A 19,537-nucleotide genomic window follows, 5' to 3' on the forward strand; every position below is an offset into this window, starting at 1 on the left:
GTTGGTGTCGGATTGGATTAGATGCCACATGACAGTTTCTGATTTGTAGAGACCCCAGGTCCTAAAGCTCTCAAACTGAAGTATACAACTTCCAGCAGTTATCAACCACGTGTCTTATGAGGCTCCAGTCGACTATATGCTGCCTGCTGCAAACCCTCAAGAGTGATACTGTCAGTCTGCTGGCTAGTGCAGCTGCGTCTTACTAGAAATCCCCAACTTGCTTTCTCGCTGTCTTTTTATAGCTGTTTCAAAAATCATCCATTAGTCGGCATATTGATGCTGAAATGACGTGTAAACCTGAGGGTTAACTGGCAGGTTCTCTTAACCTCTTACCTAAAAAGTTTATTTCCTCACGTATGTGTTGTGAGGGCTGGTGCGTGCATCTGTATTTATGAGCTCTCTGAGTTACTATAAAGAGAGAGAAAACATCTGTTTTTGTTGGGCATGTTGTCAGTGGATGCTTGGGATGAAAAAAAAAGTGATATGGAAGTTTCTGAAATCAGTTTGAGTTTGATTTTTTTATATAAAAAAATAAGGCAACAGGTGTAAAATAGACTAAACACCATAAACCGGGAATAAATAAGGACATAAGGAGGAAAAATCACATTACGCTGCATGTGGAAACTTATGCTCATTTTAGAGGCTTTTACATTCACTATTAAATCTTGGATTCGGTTATACCTTCTGAAAAAAAACATGCAAAAAAATGTATCTTGAAACACAAATTAGAGGTTTATTGAAAAAACATGCAAGCACATAGAAGTTTGGAGACCTCTCTGTCTTCTCTGTGACTTCGTTTGGCAGTCATGTTAGTTCCACACTGCGGCTCTCTCATCCTCCGGTGCTTCGGCCTGCACTTCATTAGCCTTCTTCTATTCCCAGAACTCCTGTAGATGTGACTCCTCTTTTCCGGGATGGAGGAATGTTTCTCCCTCAGGTCCGACTGATGGAATGGGTTGAGGCCTGGGTAGGGGTCTGGGCCTGTATGTTCAGGATGTGTTGAGAGGGAAGGAGGGGAGAAAGAGAGATGGTCGAAAACCCCCCAACCCACTCCCCAAATCCCTGGATCCCATGGCTGAAAATCACTGCCAGCTGAGCTGACATGCTTATCCATACCTACATCAGAGCTAACAGTTGCTGCTGGTGAATAAAACGCCAGACAGACACCATTTAGCAGTCATTGTTAGTAGTGAGATCATATTTGTATTGTAGTTGTACAATCCTCGTAAATTTCCTTGACATGACATCCAGAGTTCTGTCTGAAACATGTGGAGGGACTTCTGCCTCTTTTCTGGAATGACATCATACAGCTTCCTGCTCTACCGTAGTTCCCCTTCAACATCCACTACAGCTTCAACATCAGCTCGTTCCTTTTTCTCCCCTTTTTTTTCCCGCCATCATGAGCAACTGACCTCACTCTGTACAGGATTCAATTACCTCAGGGCAAAAAAAGGACTGCAGCAGTTCCTCTTTTTCTCTGTGCAGCACCAGTCACACACAGTCTGGAAGTCTTGGTTGGTAGAAAGTGAAGTTGAAAGAACAAAATGGAAGGAAAGATGGTCGACACAGGTCCCATTTGGGAAAAGGCAAAGCTAGTACTGTGGAGAATGTCTTGAATGTTTTTGGAGGTGAAAGGGTGAGAGAGCAAACCCCGGAGGAGCACTACAGTTGCTATTAAAAGAAACTATTTTTTGTGTTATTTAATGTAAACTCGACCCTCATTCCCACAGTTATATTGTCCGATTGCATAAATTGAAGTGGAAATCTATTTTGGTTCATAAATAATAATATAGGCAGTTACTCCCAACTAAAAAGTACAGCAGCAAAACAACCTAACAAATTACGCCTGCTGTCATGCTAGCACAATGACAATACTAACATGTGATCTGTGAGCCGTGTCTCTACCATGCTCTGATTGCTAATTATCCCTAACCGCAAAAATGAGACTGATGGGATTATCATATTGCACCATCATCAATCTTTTCATGTCAGAGGATCACCAAAGTGATTAGAGTTCATCCTGAAGGGAACACAACTATTCATCCAATAGCTGAGATACTGTGGTGGACCAACAGACTGACTGAAAAGATGTTGTTCAACTGAACACACACAACCTATTTAGCATCAAAAGTTACAAGATCTCTTCTAAACAGTACAAATAGCAAAATCCATAATTCTAGATTTGTTTCTCAAGTCCTTTTATATCCAGGTCAGTAATCACACTTATGGAGAAATCAATAAACCAATGTATTCTTGTGAGGTGACCGCATGCAAAGAGGTGTGACTTTTAACCCCATGGGTGACAGCTTCACAGTTTGCCACAACACATGGTTGGGGAGAATCATCCCAGTAGCGGTTATGCAAGGAAGTCTGATGTTTTATGTTCTGGTCCTGCAGTATAAAAAGCCTTTCCCTTTGCTGCGTGCCAGTCCGCACTTTTTTGTGTACCTATTGCCACGAGGGAGTCAGTTAGCATTTATTTACCATGAAGTTCAACTTTGTCACGGTAGCCTTGGCTGACCCTGAATGGGTCATCTTCACTCTGACAGAGGGGAATGAGCCCACTTAATGTGACACTCAAGAATTCACTCTGCTGGAGCATTTGTGGAAGTAAACATCTGTGCTACTTCAGCACGTAATAGTTTCAGTTGCTTCCAAACCTTAGCAGTTGCATGCTGCCTTATAAAAATAGGTGGTAGTTTGGCAGCCAGCCATTTCACACTCGCACCAGTTGAAAAGCAGAAATGCCTTTTTTTGTAACAGAGATGCAAAATGGCTCAGTTGTATGAGTTGTAATCACTTACAGGAAGCTTTGTATTTACTTTGTATTACATTGCACCATATGCATTGCAGCAGACGGTGGCAATGTGCCTGAGCTTGAAATTTTTACTCAGCTTTAAGTAATCACAGGCTATAGTGATCCATGAATGACGATAAACATCCATTTTTGTTGGAGTGCTGAGTGGGGTTGGAAATCAGCAAATATGTACTGAGTTTAGAGTAAAACTTGAGTAATGCAGTCACAAAAGGGGCAAAGAAACACATCTGCTGTTTGAACTCTTGACCATATTCAGTTTCTCTTTTTCACTCAGCGTTGGTTGCTGTTTGCTGTCTAATGAAGGAAGTGGATTGTGTACACTGTGGGTGTGTCGAGTCACAGTTCAAACACACTAGGCTGCAAGTGACAGTGAATTCACTGTACCACAGAGGAGACTAAATGTTAGTTAGTGTGATGTTAGTTATTGAGCAGGTGGGCACAACATACACCCACATTTCAGGTACTTCTAAGGGACCGCTGAAGTTGTATTTGCTCTGTCATTCAACTCTACACTGGACTTTGTCACACGTATTGGAACAGCATGTCGTCGCTCTGGCAAACATGATGTAACTCCCATTGGTAACTGATTGGCCTTTAAGGTGGCATAAAGTTGAGTTTCCTGGAGGAGCCTGTGTACTCTGGACTTCACTTGACTGAAAGAATGGTGGACAAGATATGGAGGAAGAGTTGGCATTTCATAGAAAATAGACGGTCTTTTCGCAATAAGCTGTCCTCTAGTAATACGGAAGAATGTAAGAGTGAGTGAGTAACCTCTTGTTTTTTTCACATTATTTGTATAAGAGGTAACCTGTCAAGGAGAACGCGTGACTGGATGTGTTAATATTTGGAGAGTGTCTATGTGGCATTTGTTGTTTTTGAATGTAGCGCAGTAAAATCTATGACAGACTGTGTATTTTCAGTAGTAATTATTACAGACATACGTGTCAGTATTAGGTAGCTTACACTTGAATGAAAGGTACGTTTTATAGTGTATCATAAATCTGTAGTACCGGCATGTTCCAGAAATAGCTACGCTCATTTACACACACTCTGCAGTTCACTTCAATAATGCCATACTTGTTTGTATATTCCATAACAGAGACTAGATTAATCTTAATCTTACCGATTACTTATTTTCATAAAAGCTAAGGCTGTGGTCCCAGAAGTTAAGCTACTCTTTGCTTACGTTGCATAACATGGATCATAAAGACAATCTGACAATACTTTAATCATGCTCTGACTCCAAAATGTAATCTTTGTTGTGAAAAGATGAAATCTTTAACCATCCCTTTGCTTTATTATTACAGTGTGGAAGGGGATGGACGGCCCAATGAAAGTGGCCCTTCCCTGGATGGTGGAGCCAGCTATGGCCAGGGTCCGGTGACACACGGCTCTGCCATCAGCCCTGACCGATTTGACAGCCCGCTTTACAGCCACGGGGTCCAGCCTGGACCTCAGAGACCCCGTCGGCCCAAGCTCCAGCACTCGCAGTCCATCCTCCGTAAGCAGGCTGAAGAGGAGGCCATCAAGCGGTCCCGCTCGCTCTCTGAGAGCTATGAGCTCTCTGCTGACCTACAGGACAAACAGGTATTTTAAAGTAGCCCGGTTGAATTGTTTACTTTGGAGTTGGTTCAAATTTACGTATTGCAAGAACTGTTACATGCAATTTATATGTAAATTACTTATAGAGAAACCCAGTTGTCTATTGTTAGATTGTCACTATCAACTGAGAGGAGCAAATTATCAGTGACACCCAGGAGGATAAATGTATAAACCATCCACAGCTAAGAAAACTGATTAAATATTCCATGGGTGGCACAGTTTAATAATTTATTTACTCCGTCTTCTCTTTTAGGTGGAGATGCTGGAGCGTAAATATGGTGGACGTTTCATAACCCGGCATGCGGCCCGCACCATCCAGACAGCCTTCCGCCAGTATCAGATGAACAAGAACTTTGAACGTCTTAGGAGCTCTATGTCTGAAAACCGTATGTCCAGACGCATTGTTCTCTCCAATATGAGGATGCAGCTCTCATTTGAGGGCCCTGAAAAAGTGCACAGCTCTTACTTTGAAGGGAGGCAGGTGTCTATGACGGAGGATGGTACCCCGCTGTCCATGGTGCAATCTGAATGTGGAGATATAGAAGTCCACCAACAGGCTAACATGGCATCTCACCCACCCCCACAGGGTGACCTCACTGATGCCATCACAGAGCTAGAGGATGCCTTTTCCAGGCAGGTCAAATCTCTGGCCGAGTCGATAGACGATGCACTGAACTGTCGCAGCCTTCAGGGCGATGAAGGTCCTGACCCAGAGGCCATGGGCTGCTCTAAGGTGGAGAGGGAAGTGCCCTATCAGGTGAAGTCCCACCGCAGGGCAGCTGGACGCTTGCATGATGAAACGATGGCATCCTATAGTGATGTTACTCTGTTCATCGATGAGGAGGACATGTCCCCCTCTATTGGTATGTCGAGGTCAGGGGACCAGCCCTCCAGCACAGAATCAGACTTGAGGTTGCGGTCAGTCAACTCCTCCCAGGAGTACTGGCCAATTGACCCCAAAGATGAGGGTCGTGACACAGACACGAGCTGCCGCAGCACTCCTTCCCTGGAGTGCCAAGAGCAGCGACTTAGAATGGACCACCTTCCTTTGTTGACCATCGAACCTCCTAGTGACAGCTCTGCAGAGCTTAGTGACCGGTCTGAACGCAGCTCTGTCAAACGGCCGCCTGTGTACGAACCACACGGCCACATCGTAACATCATCCCAGGCGAGCCCTAAACACATTTCCCATGGACCACCACCACGAGCTTCCTCCCGTGACGATGACGCACCTCTGCGCCACCGCCACCGCCAGCTGGAAAGCCACTTAGCCATCAACGGCTCAGCCAACAGACAGAGTAAGTCGGAATCTGACTTCTCTGATGGGGACAACGACAGCATCAATAGCACATCCAACTCAAACGACACCATCAACTGCAGCTCTGAGTCTTCCTCGAGGGACAGTCTACGAGAGCAGACACTCAGCAAGCAGACTTACCACAAAGAGACTCGCAACAGCTGGGACTCCCCCATCTTCAGTAATGATGTTATCCGCAAGAGACACTACCGCATCGGCCTGAATCTCTTCAACAAGTAGGTACTCAGCTCTGATGGAGCAGGTGCTTGACCAGTGTTTGCAGTAGTCAAGGACCTAGCAAAAGGATGTGATGTTAGAGAAGCCTCTTGGAACATCATTAACTCGTTGTGGGTTGCTCTGTAAACTGTAATCAGCTGCATTAATACCAAATGCAAATTTTTTGGATTGTAAAAACATCTCTGTGTGATTCTTGACTGATATCGTGTCCCATTTGTTCAACACTTGTCAGAGAAATGTCTCTTCTAAAGATGAATGTTTGGTGAGAGAATCAAACATGCCTTAAAGAGAACACTTTAATACAAATTGTACAAGACACAACTACATAAGCGTTGTCTGTCATTTATGGGTGACATTGCAATTGTGTCTGTGTTCACGTCTCTGCTCACACCTCTAACTCACCTCAGGAAGCTGCTGATGTGTATTTCAGAATTTAATATTAGGCAGAGGCAGATTTTTTCTCACCTGTATTTAAATTGACCTGTATCTGAATGTTGGATTTTTTTCAGGAAGCCAGAAAAGGGCATCCAGTACCTGACTGAGAGGGGATTCATCCCTGACACACCGGTTGGTGTGGCTCACTTCCTGCTGCAGAGGAAGGGGCTGAGCAGGCAGATGATCGGAGAATTTCTCGGCAATCGACAGAAGCAGTTCAACAGAGATGTCTTGGAGTGAGTTTGATTTATTTTCTTTTTTTGCAAAGGAAAGATTAAAATGTGTAAAATAAAGTTTGAATAAATATATTGAAGTCCAGGATCATTAAAGACCGCATGTCACAAAACCTCAGGGGCCATATAGATAAAAGAAAGAAATAATAAAAGAAACAGAGAATAGAGTGGCACACACAGGCTGAGATATTCTCCGTGATAGTATCTTGAAATACAAAAACTGTTGTACACCATGTAGATGTTTAATTTTTCTGTCTTTTTCCTCCTCATGTATCAGCTGTGTGGTAGACGAAATGGACTTCCAAGGCATGGAGCTGGACGAGGCTCTCAGGAAATTTCAGAACCACATTCGTGTTCAGGGTGAAGCCCAGAAGGTGGAGCGGCTCATCGAAGCCTTCAGGTTAGATCACACACTGTCACATAGCAATGAAGCGTATCAAAGACAGACCAATAACTGCATAGAGGGAAAAAACAATCCCAAGCCACTGATTATCCTAATGAATGTTTGTGTTTTAGGAGAAACAAGCGCTGATGCTATACTCGTACTTACACATCCATAAAATACAACATGTCTCTTGCCAGTTAGTGTAGAAAGGTTGCAATGTGCAATGAACCTGCCCAAGGAGTGCAACCTGTCACTAAACCACACTGGTCTTGCTAATGGGCTTCCTCACAGCCATGTTGTCTGCAGAACTATTGGGATATGAGGAGAACTAGTTCAACTTCTGTTTTTTTCTGGAAGTGAAGAAAACATTTCCTCATTAGCTTGGTTTGGCTGCAACATGAGATGGGTCATATTGTTCTCCTCTCTCGTTTTTTTTTAGCCAGCGCTACTGCATCTGCAACCCCACAGTGGTGCGACAGTTTAGAAACCCTGACACCATTTTCATCTTGGCATTTGCCATCATCCTCCTCAACACTGACATGTACAGCCCCAACGTCAAGCCCGAGAGGAAGATGAAGCTGGAGGATTTTATCAAGAATTTGAGAGGTAGCAAAAGCAAAACAGTTATGCAAGGATACACTATTTGTGAACAAAATGTGCTGAATGCATAACACACCCTAGTGCATGTGGAAGTAGGAGACAGTTTACAGTTTATATTACGTTCTTGTAATATGATGTAATATGACCTGTAACCAAGATTACCTTATTTTCTTTACCTCCCCTATTTTTACAATGATGTTCTGACACAGTGAATTTTAATAAAACACATGACCTTTACTGTCCATTGTATCGTAACTCAGTTCTTCCCTATATGTCAGGTGTGGATGATGGGGAGGATATCCCCAGAGAGACTCTAGTCGGCATCTATGAGAGGATCCGTAAACGAGAGCTTAAGACCAATGAAGACCACGTCTCACAAGTGCAGAAGGTTGAGAAGCTCATTGTGGGAAAGAAACCAGTGAGTACTGTTTATTTTATACTAAAGCTCGCTAAAAATGTATTCTTATTTTCAAGGCGTGACATCAATCTCTGAGGCATCTTTGGCCAATAAAATGTAGAGGAATGTTGATTTTTCATTGACGCTCACAGAGCTGTATCTGCCTAGAATTATTTTCTATAAATAAAAATACTGATTTACTGATCCCAAAACTTACAAAGATGAAGTCATAGCAGGAACAGAGTGGTTTAGAAAATCTAAGTCCTGTGTACCTTTGGGTATTGTTGTGTCCAAGGACACATGCTTGGGCTTAGACCTTCATGCTGGTGATTTTAATACACCCAAAGCCCTTGAGAGATGTCACCCAGTGCTGCAGTCTAATAAAAATTGAGCACATTCTGCCCCCTTAGCAAATTATAGTTCATGGAGGGAGAAGAGCCTGAAACAAACATTTGATCAGCTGGCACACGTTATGTCGCAATAATCTGTTGATTCACTAATTGTTAGTCAGTTTATTTCTGTGTATGAATACTTAACAAGAGCAATTATCCAATTTAGTTCTGAGTGCAGAGCAGTATTTCTGCATCATTCTGCACGCAATGACGTCTTTGTCATGTGTGAAGGTTAAAAGTGTGATTAACCTATGCAGCCTTGGGGAGAGGCATGTCTTGCATGGAGGACTTTATTTCAGTTGTTTTCCAGTGGGATGGATGGGTTACTCTGCTAGTAATAATTTAATGTATTGAAAAGTGATCCCATGTCACCATTTAGCTGCAAAATTAAAAGCCCAGGAGGACTCTCTGTACAACACTAGTGAAAAAAACACATTTGAATTCCTCTCTATATTAATCAGGTCCACTAGTGCTGCTCAGAGTGGGCTTCTAGGCGAGGATCTGTTTTCATTCCAACATCATTACAGACTCCCTCGAGTCTGACAGCAGAGACAGACCACCACACTATATAAAGAACTCAAGAGGTGCATGTGTCTTAATGGCCACTTTGGCTCTAGATGCACAGGACAAATCTTTACATGGGCTCATTAATAAGCAAGAGACATTACATTTTTATCCGAGGCAATAGTGTAAATAACCCTAGCAGCTGCATGTAACATCTTTTGTCTTTCCTTTTTAGATTGGATCTCTCCACCACGGCCTGGGATGTGTAAGTAGACTAAATATTTGATGTTTCTTCATTCATTATTTCACTGTATGTGCACAGCTTCCTGTCTTTGAACACTGAGGAGTTTATGCGCATCTTACAGGTAGCTTTAGAGTCAGATCACATAAAGAGGCAGGAACTTTTGCCCCCTAAAGCCTCACATCTGTTACTGAGAGATGAGCAGTCATTGCTGAACCCTGGAGGCAGAATCGACAGACATAAATTGTTGGGTGGCATTGAGCTGCAGTGTTTACAGATCTGTGCTCAGTAGGGTGTACATCACTGCTGTCTGCATGTCGTGCCATTCACAGAATACAGCAGTTAGCATAATCTTAGCACTTGTAGTAATAATTATTTTTGGATTTTGTTGATCATACAGTACCATTGAGATGGCAAATACAGGTAACATCAGTGCATGAGTTAACCTAATGTACATATTAAATAGATAGGTAACTATAGCAACAGTACTCACTGCCGAAACAAACCTAATATGTGTTAATATGATGACAAACAAATCTAACAAATATTCATAGCGTTTAATATTTTATCGGGAGCCCCATTAGTTGTTACCTTAGCAACAACTGATCTTCCTGGGTTCCATTTTGAAATATACAGTGCACAGAACAATGATCTTAACAGGCTTTTGTTTCTGCCATAAGTTGTCATGTTGGTGTGATAACACATGCACAAGTGTCCTGATACTAAAAAAGGTAAAGAACTCATTGGAGGAAACACCATTCTGCTTCACTTTCTTGCCGACAATTTTCATACAGTACGAGAACGTCTGATCATGTATTATCGCTTACATATTAAACTATATGCAGTAAGGCATTATCTACTTTGTGTTACAAGTCTTGATTTTAATATTATTAGGTTGATTTTCAAATATAAATATCCCTAATCTCAGGATTATGGATTATGTATTAATAGTCTGTTTAAAGAATAGAGGATAAGACTTGTGAAATTTTATATTCTGAGGCAGGAGTAAATAATGCATTTGTTTGGGACTATTTTCAGCTACAGGCCTGGTGCATTAGAAAGTATTTACAGCAGCAGGATGGCAGGATTGGATATGTGGGTATATATGTGGGAATGTAAACTACAGTGTCCAAAATTCATAGTATTCATATGAACAAGCCAGCCAGTGCAACGATGTGGCTCATTTATGGTGTTTTAATAGTTTTTGGACAACAGTGGAGGTGCAGTAATGAACTATGTCAGACTTTGGAACACAGTGAATGATCCTTCATTGTCCCTTTTTGTCTTTTCATGGAATTTGTTGACAATAAGAAAATTATAAAATAGCGCCAGATTCCTGAAAATGAAACCAATTAATTGAATCATTTTTGACTTAATCATTTTTCAATCAAAAATATCAAACATTCAGAGCAAATAAAAGGATTTTCTGCTTTTCTTTGTCATTTTTGAGTACTGCTTTTAGGACAAAATCATGTTTAATTACATTAACTTTGGCTTTAGATGACTGGAACAGGCATAATTCACTATTTCTGATGTTTTATTATCCGAACAGTTCATAAATAACAGTACAGTATTGAATAATAAATCATCACAAGATCAGTCAAGTCAAGATGAAAATAAGTGTTAGCTGCAGCCATAAATTACAGTATCCAGAATGTCACCACATCTCCTCATACATCACTGTGATTGCTGTGAAGAATGCAGAACACATAAGAGGAGTAAATCATTCAGCCTTTGGCTACACCTTCTGATCAGAGGAAGAGTTGACTTCTGTTCCTTATTACCTTCTGCACTGACGGCATAATGACCTCTGAAGTGTTGGTATCTGTGCTCCTTTTTTTTCTGCCTTGTAGGTGTTGTCACTGCCCCATCGCCGGCTGGTGTGTTACTGCCGTCTGTTTGAAGTGCCAGATCCCAACAAGCTTCAGAAGCTGGGCCTGCATCAGCGGGAGATCTTCCTGTTCAATGACCTCCTAGTGGTAAAAAGCCCTGTCCTCTCCTCTTCTCTCCTCTCCTCTTCTCTTTAGATCAACCGCTAAAATATTCTCTTTGCATGATTTCAGGTAACCAAGATTTTCCAGAAAAAGAAGAATTCAGTGACATACAGCTTCAGACAGTCTTTCTCTCTGTACGGGATGCAAGTCATGCTGTTTGAAAATCAGTGTAAGTGGCATTTGCCTTTATTCCTGGTGTGTGTTAGCTGACGGTGTTTACATCTCACGGGTTGATTTAGCACAGTAACACATCCAGTGGGAATGGGAAGTCAAACTAGTGGGCTGTGACATTGTTTACACTCCAAACTTCAGACAGATTCGCCCCAATGTGTTTTAACTTGGTTTTGATCAATGGCCCTTGTATAAATGTCTTTCCCCCTCTGTTTGCCATTGCTCCAGATTACCCAAATGGAATCCGACTTACATCAGCGATACCAGGTGCGGACATCAAAGTCCTCATCAACTTTAACGCGCCAAACCCCCAGGACCGCAAGAAGTTCACAGATGACCTACGAGAGTCCATTGCTGAGGTTCAGGAAATGGAGAAATACAGGATAGAGTGTGAGCTGCCTTTTTTTCCCCCACTCCCATCCCCCTCTTACTGTGTCTACCTCCGGCTGTGTAAAGTAGAAACAGGGCATGGTCCTCATTATTCAACTGCAGCACTATGACTGAGATTGTTTTGTACAGAGTTCACAGGATGGCTGCACATTCAAAAGGCAACGCTGTTATGACACACAAAAACAGGATGTTGTGGTCAACGTGAACGTTCAGACAGTTTCAGACAGTGAAACTTTACCGAATACACTGCAGACAAGTTATGAAGTCAGTCCCTGGCCGGAGTGAGATTTTAAACCACTGCCACTTACCTCAGTCTTTCCTTGGCTCCTTTCCACAGCCGAGCTGGAGAAGCAGAAGGGGGTGGTGAGGCCCAGCATGTCGCAGAGCTCCGGCCTGAAGAAGGAAGCTGGCAACGGGAACATGAACCGTGCCAGTCTGGATGACACCTATGCCATGGGAGAGGGCCTGAAGAGGAGCGCCCTCAGCAGTTCCCTGAGAGACCTCTCCGAAGCAGGTATAGCCAAAACGTCTTTGTTTTTACCAGACGCTTCTTTGATGGAACCTTCTGTCATCCTCCTCTTTGTGATGATACAAAGGGGTTAAAAATAGCAAAATAATAGCAAAATGTTGTTTCACTGCTCCATACATTGATTTTAGAGTTCTCCCCTTTAAATCCACTATGTAACTCACTCATGTTTGGATAGTCTGGTCTGGACGGCGTGTCCTTCAATGTTTACCTTCTTTGTTTTAGAGAGACCCAAGGTGTGCTCCACATTTTTATAATTCAAAGACTGAATATGGACCTATTTGAGAAGTTTTGTTTAGAAATGTAGTTTTTCTTAATGTCTCTCCAGTGATGAATGAAATTGACAGGCAGTTCTCACCCCGATCATTTGGATGAATTTATTTCTGAACATTTTCATTCATGTTTTTATCTTCACTTTTTTTTTTTGCCAAAGCACTTTTACACTCCTAAGTTTGTTTTATACAAAGACATTTAATGATAATCTTATGTTTTATTCAAACATCATGTATCATTTCCTCTCACATGTATATATATATTTGTGAACCAAACAAATCGGTGCCGATGTGTACGACCAAGCAGCAACAAGATCAAAATTTAGTCTTAGTCTTGGTGTTAACAGTCATTTTTCATCCATGAATCCAGCGTTTAACACAGCCACTCTGTCTCTGAAGCAAGAATACATTTCATTCATTACAGATAACAGCTATGTGAAGTTATCGGGTGATTAACTTGATAACAAAATGAAATCCAGTCAGGGGGTCTGCCTCATTGTTGGTAATATGATATGCTTTGTTCTTATGATCACTACCTCAATGGGAAATGATAGGTCAGTCAGCGAAGAAGTCTGTAGAAGTCCCTCCGCCCTCCTGTCTCCTATGTTTTTCTATGCAGGAGGATGTGGCATGTTAGTGGGGTCATTTTTGTTAAGTGTTTTCTTTTTTCCTTTCCTGCCATACTCCATTTCATGTGTATTTACTGTGTTATTTCCATACACATCAGGTATTTTCCTGTATATGTGTGATTATTGGTCATGTATCATTGGCTGAGTGTGCCTAACAAAGGCAAGAGTGCTCTGTTCGCCCTCAGACCTGTATATGCCTGTACATCCCATGTGCAACAACCACTGTATTGCTTTTGATGTGTCTCCTCCTTTGTGACTGTCACTGAGACTGGCTTTTTTTTTTTTTTGGCCAATCTTGAGCCTTTTGCAAATCTACATCTTGTGACAACATTAAGAACGAGTTGTCATATTTTATTAACTCCTAAATTTGGGAAAACATTTGCTATGGCATCAACCCTGTTCAGAGTTTTTAGAAATACCCCCCAGTCTTTTAGTAAAACTTTACTGTGGACATTTCCTTGGTCTATCTGACTTGATGTTCATGGAGCCCATATTTGTTGAGATTTATAGAATACATTAAAAACATTAGAATAACCGAGCCTCCAGTTCGAAGTGCGTTTCAAAACTCAAATCACTGAAATTCCAATGCAGCTTTAGTTCTCAACCTGAGTGAAGATGTGACTTCACTATACAGTTAGCCACAGTTCCACCTGTCACCCACCACCCTCCCAGACCTGAACGCGCTCTCCCCTTCCCGCCCATATTTGGAACTTACTCACAGTCACAATCCACTGCACTGCCCCCTACGGGACTGGTGGGTGGCCTAAACGTCTGTAGTCGATCCAGGAGTGCTGTCGATCTCTAATCTGTGGTATTGCATGTCTCGGGCAGGCAAGCGGGGGCGTCGCAGCAGTGCAGGATCACTAGACAGCAATATGGAAGTAAGTTGGAAGCAGCTGGTATCCAAGCTACTCTCTATGTGATGATGTGCACTGTGAAAACACACCATTTATTTTTGGTCTTACACCTTCTTTGCTTCATAGACTCAATCCATTTGTTTGGATCATTTATTTTTCTTCCTGGGATGCCTTCCTGCTTGCCTCAGTTAGTGTGCATGCATGGGTTGCCTGCCTCTGATCCTAGCCCCTTTGTGGAAGCCAGAGATCTCCTGTTTTGGTCATGTTATATGACCAATATACACTTTATATTCAAACAAGCATGACTTTACTAATCCCTCTTCTGATCCCTCCCCTTGTCGCCTGTCTCTGTCTTTCATTCAATCACATCCAAGCGGTTTTCATTTGGTTCTTCTCCTCTGTGGCAGAGTGATAGCTCTGTGAAACACTAGGAAACTTTATATCCCCTGCAGCCCCTCTCCCCATCCGGGTCTTTCTTTTTCCCTTATCCACAAGTTCTCTTAAATGCTGTAAGGTTCAGGGAGGAACGTAGCCTTCTTAGTGTGAGGTCTACTGATGGGCTTCACGCTGACTTCTAAAGATGTGGATTTCATTCATTCATCTTTCCCTCATTTCATCTCTCCATGAGTTCATGTGTTGGGTTGAAGTCTGGGACCCTGAAAATTTCATTCTGCTTTTCAAAGACGTTGTATGGTCTTTCTCCAGTCTTAGATGAAGTATGTGCTAAAGGAAACACTTTATTAGGAGAATTCATACCTGGATAGTGAGACGTTTTGGACCCAGAAAAGGGGGGGGGGGTGTCCAGGCCTGTTGTGAAGTCTGCACAAAAGAGCTTAGTTCCTCCTGCCTTCTGAATTCTAGTTGAATGCCAATGTCTGGATGACGAGTTTGCCTGTCACATCCTCTGCATGTGGAAACTATGCCTCCATTGATTATAACAAGTTGCATGTGTGACTCTTAGAGGGTTTGGCACACTGACTGCAATAAAGATGAAATGTTGTCTTTTCTACCCCTGTTAATGTCATTATTTATGCTCCTTATTGTGTTTTTGTAATCACTCTTGTTACAGATTTACTGTTTCAAGCCAGTTAGCTCCACAACAGCAGAGCCCCTTTGAATATAGCCTCCATTCATCTTGAAGCTGAAATATTCCTAGTGTTGCTGCTGCCTACCATGAAAACATTTTTAGTTTCTCATTTGCATGCCCTGTAACATTTTGCTACTTGTTTATCTGAAATAATAAAAGTGTGAATTCATCCTCCCAGTGCCTTGTAGCTGTAGTTTAGTAGCTGTTGTGCAGCAGCTCTTCCACAGTGTCTGACGGACATACTGTTACCTTTTTTTTCCTGCCTGCAGGGGTCCATCATTAGCAGTCCACACACACGCCGGAGAGCCACCACACCACGTGAGGGCGCACCCCGCGGCCACCCCGCAGCCATCCCTAACTCAGCATCGACTTCCATCCTTGGGTCGCTCTTTGGCAGCAAGCGAGGCAAACCGTCATCCCAGAGCCACTCTTCTTTCCCTCCACCCGGTCACCCCACTCTCATATCACACAAGCCCCATCCGACCAACCTGCACCACACAGCACAGGTAGGACATACAGTGCAGGCCCAACTCCACGGTCACCATTCCCAGTACTGCCAGGTCCCGCAGAACCCGCCACCTTACCACCACCACCACCATTACCACCCCCCTCCCCACACGCAGTACCACCAGCACCCAGCCTACGCCTCACATGCACACCAACACGCCCATTCACAGCACAGTCATTACAGCCAGCATTCCCATCACGCCTCACACTCCCAGCATGCTCCTCACCACCACAGTCAGCAAGCGGGTCCGGCACCTGGCGGACCCAAACCCAAACACAGTGGCATCAGCACCGTAGTGTGATGCTCCTAATGCAGAGAGGAGGAGCGAGGAGGGAACTTAATGAAGGAGGGACATTTGCTTACACCAAAGGACTGACAGCATAACTCTATGGCCTGTCCACTGTGTTTTACTGCTGCTGTGATGGAAACTGATCACATGCAGTCACCTTTTTCACCTCCAGGTCCAACTAATATGCAGGATGGAAATCGGACTCAAATCTTCCACCAGGGGCCTTTTACTAGTTTGCCTGAACATGGGTGTGGCCCCATCAGGGTTTTGTGGGGGGGGGGGAGTTCTGTACAGGAAGATGCTCTACGTTTTCCACTTACACCGCCCGGCCGTGATGGCTGTGTGAAAGTGTGTTTTCTCACCGAGCCGCTCTCTACTGCTTCATTCCCTCAATAGCCTGTCTCACCTTCACATAATCAGGAGGAAAGACAACCTGGGACGAGTACATGGTTGACTGTTTTCTCTGTCACAATGATGGCATAATTTCTTGTGCACAGCCTTTTCGGAGGTCAACTTTCAACTCTTTGGTTTGCAGATCCTACCATCATATGAATGCAATTTCTCGTTGCCTCCCGTAGAGCTCATATGTAGTGTAGAACCTAGATATAATCATTTCACACTAACTTAAATCAAAGGACAGGTTAAACAACTGAGTCGACCGTCTCAGTCATTGTAGTTCTAGTGCTGTATTTACTGTAGATGACAGCTATATGTGTTGTCTCCTAGCTCTCATAAATAAATGTGCCAATTATTAATGCATAATCTATTTAGTCAAGACTTCATGTACAGTATATTGTGCGTAAAGTAATTTGTAAGATTATACTTACAATTATTATTATCAGCAAAAATGAATTCTATCAGTATTATACTGACTCTGTGGTAACAGGATGTGGTGAGTGGAGTGGAGTGAACTCCCATTTAGTCCGGCCTATAATCTATTCTGGAAACTTTTTGCCTTTCAAATGGATCAGAAGGAGACTCTGGATGGCAGCTGTTGCATATGGGCCTCAAAAACACTGTGCTGTCACAGATGAAGCCTCAAAGTAGACTTTTCCTGTCAACTCTCACCACGGTTGATAAACCAGGCTGGTTGGTTGTTTTAATCTCAGTTTACTACTCATACTGAGGCTGTTTAAACTGTAAAACAAATAAATAAATAAATAAATAAATAATGAAGATTAGGAGTGAAAAGACGTTTTAAATCAACTCGGAGGCTTAGTTCACGTTACGCATGGACCCGCGTTGAACACGTTAAGTCTGTTGCCTTTAGCGTATGCGACGGCTGCCCCTCATGACTCCTCAAATCAAAAATAAAAACACCTTTTTGAAATCTTCTTTCGCCTTGTTTAGCTATGTTTTTTTATTCACTGACAGGTCTGGTGAGTGAATAAAATCAATTCTTTCATAGTAAAGTATTTTTTTCATCTTTTTTCTATCACATGTGCAATATCTTTGTACTGATTTTGTACATTAAGAACAAGGTGTCCCTCCAATTAGTGCGTTTTTTCTTTCTTCTTTTTTTTTTTTTGTTCATGTTGCGTCATTATTTATTTTTATTTTTTTTGTTTCTGACCCCTGTCGTACTCTTTCTCGGTAAATTAATGTGTGGCTGTCCTCGTGGTCGTATGAGAGGTTCAGACTTGGAGTTCAGCGGAATGTCTAGTAAGTGATTTTTTGCATGTAATGTTATTAATGTGAGGCTATCCTCTGCACATTGTATAACAAATCAGTGTTACCATAGCAAGTTTAAGTGCAATCATGTTCAGAAACATGCAGACTTGTACTAAGAGTGGAAGTCTGTTATCTTGTCCACGACGAGATTCAGGTGAACAAAAATCTTTTTTTTTCATTTAAGAATATATAAATACTTACTTACACAGTTCACAATGGAAAGAGGAATGTGTGTATATATTTTAATAAAAGGAATATGCTTCTCTTTGGGCTGAACAGAAATATTTTGCTGGATAAGCACATATGGAAGAACACTTTCATTTTTTTCAGGAAATGCAATTATAATATACAAAATGCAAACTGAACAAAGGAACTGGGTATATGTAAAGAATAACTTTCTACATTCTACAAATAAGAGTCTATTCTAGTGTGTAAATTAGTGACAGTAAACTGTTTGTCCCAATATTCAGGTTGTAAATGTATTTTAACATTCACAAATAAAACCATTGCCATAAGTCAGGCTTATTCTCACACATTTCTCTTCATATGAATTTAACAAGGAAAGTTCAGATGACAGACATATCACATACGGGACATTAATGATCAGTTGAATGTGTCTTTCCATTGATTTCATATCTTTGCTATAATTCTGAAATCTTGGGATGATGTAAAAACCGATGACTCTGTTTATTTTGTGTGTGTGTTGTAGTGCTTTAAAAATGTCTACGGTCATTTCTTTGTGAGAACATACCCCAACGATGCACTGCATGGATCATCATGTGTCCTATTCACTGTGAGCTGATGGGGAAAAAAATATATATATCAGCCTATAAATTTTGACTTCTCTTTTGGTTTTGATTTCATTTGGAATTTCCTGATGTTGACGTTGTTCTTGTTGTTCCATGTTTGGCTGGTAATTATTGGAACTCCGCATGCATTTCATCGACAAAGCCATTGTGTAAATTACAAACATAAAGAACATTGCACTTCTGTTGCTGAGGGCTTTCATCGTGTAAATATGGGACTTTGATGTGCAAACTGATGAACTGCTTGGAAGGAGGGTTTATCTTTATGAAACTGTAAAGGGACCAAGACGGGGGTTAAAAGAAGTGTACATAATGTGTATATGAGCAGTACTCTACTCGGATACCTGCAGTAAAGATCAGGATGTATGCACATCACCTCATAGATGGATTAGAGGGGTGATATATGAACATATCGATTGTCTCTGCCTCCAGCTGTCGTGAACTGACATTTGCTGTAGAAATCAAAAAACAGACTGTTAGAAAGTTCGCCGCCATTCACACCCAGCTCTCTTTTCATACATGACCCTCCTCGACCCCACCTCCACCCTCTGCACACACACACACATTCTCACACACACACACACACACACACAGACAAAAGCATACACACATCCTGCTGCAAGCTGTTCGGGTTTGGCACGAGACACATTTTAAAAAAGGAAAAGACAAGAATGGCCTCATTTATATGTGCATTCTGTTTGTACAGTGAGTAGTGAGTCAGTAAGACCCCAGTTATTGTAAAACTTCAACTGTGACAATGTTGAGAACGCAAAATAAACAAATATATGACTTATGGTAATCATGTGTTGCTTTTGCTTTTTGGTGTGTACAAAGCACTTTACCATTGTGTATAAAGTTGTGTATAAAGCACTGAGTCAGCTGTCAGTGTGAATGAAAGGAAACTTTCTTTTCCTTTTAATTCTATTAGTGCTTTAGGCTCTTCCACATCCAGGCTCAAACAATACTTTCCACTAGTGTTGCAGCATTTCCACTAGAGGGCAGGCATTAAAAGTGCTGTGAAATGAAAAGGAAAATCTGTGCCATTACGCCACCTATGGGTGAAAAAGCTACCTGCTACAGTCCCTCATAGGCTCAGCCAGTGCAAATGATTAAATACATTGCAAATAATACTCTTACCTCTCCGCTTTGAACCATTTCTCTGAAGCGCTGGAAGTGTGACCTCAATTGTAGACTTT

General features: G+C 42.1%; 1 protein-coding gene across 9 annotated transcripts in view; it reads left to right on the forward strand.

Moving 5' to 3' along the window:
* iqsec1a (IQ motif and Sec7 domain ArfGEF 1a) overlaps positions 1 to 19,140 on the forward strand; it is an 88,880-nt gene extending 69,740 nt beyond the window's left edge. For 7 of the 9 annotated variants that reach the window (XM_019271302.2, XM_019271303.2, XM_019271304.2 and 4 more), the window contains 13 exons: positions 4,126 to 4,405; positions 4,674 to 5,953; positions 6,464 to 6,625; positions 6,900 to 7,022; positions 7,447 to 7,613; positions 7,886 to 8,025; positions 9,136 to 9,165; positions 10,995 to 11,120; positions 11,205 to 11,304; positions 11,535 to 11,696; positions 12,034 to 12,210; positions 13,955 to 14,004; positions 15,337 to 19,140. In XM_019271302.2, coding sequence (XP_019126847.1) covers positions 4,126 to 4,405; positions 4,674 to 5,953; positions 6,464 to 6,625; positions 6,900 to 7,022; positions 7,447 to 7,613; positions 7,886 to 8,025; positions 9,136 to 9,165; positions 10,995 to 11,120; positions 11,205 to 11,304; positions 11,535 to 11,696; positions 12,034 to 12,210; positions 13,955 to 14,004; positions 15,337 to 15,876 — 3,337 coding nt within the window. In that variant the 3' untranslated portion in view covers positions 15,877 to 19,140. Of the gene's footprint in view, positions 1 to 3,206; positions 3,581 to 4,125; positions 4,406 to 4,673; positions 5,954 to 6,463; positions 6,626 to 6,899; positions 7,023 to 7,446; positions 7,614 to 7,885; positions 8,026 to 9,135; positions 9,166 to 10,994; positions 11,121 to 11,204; positions 11,305 to 11,534; positions 11,697 to 12,033; positions 12,211 to 13,954; positions 14,005 to 15,336 lie in introns of those variants that run through there. The other 2 variants (XM_019271306.2, XM_019271308.2) reach the window with 2 other exon arrangements.
* The last annotated feature ends 397 nt before the right edge of the window (positions 19,141 to 19,537 follow it).

The sequence above is a fragment of the Larimichthys crocea genome, unplaced genomic scaffold (genome assembly GCF_000972845.2).
Source record: "Larimichthys crocea isolate SSNF unplaced genomic scaffold, L_crocea_2.0 scaffold97, whole genome shotgun sequence".
In the NCBI taxonomy this organism is placed as follows: Eukaryota; Metazoa; Chordata; class Actinopteri; family Sciaenidae; genus Larimichthys; species Larimichthys crocea.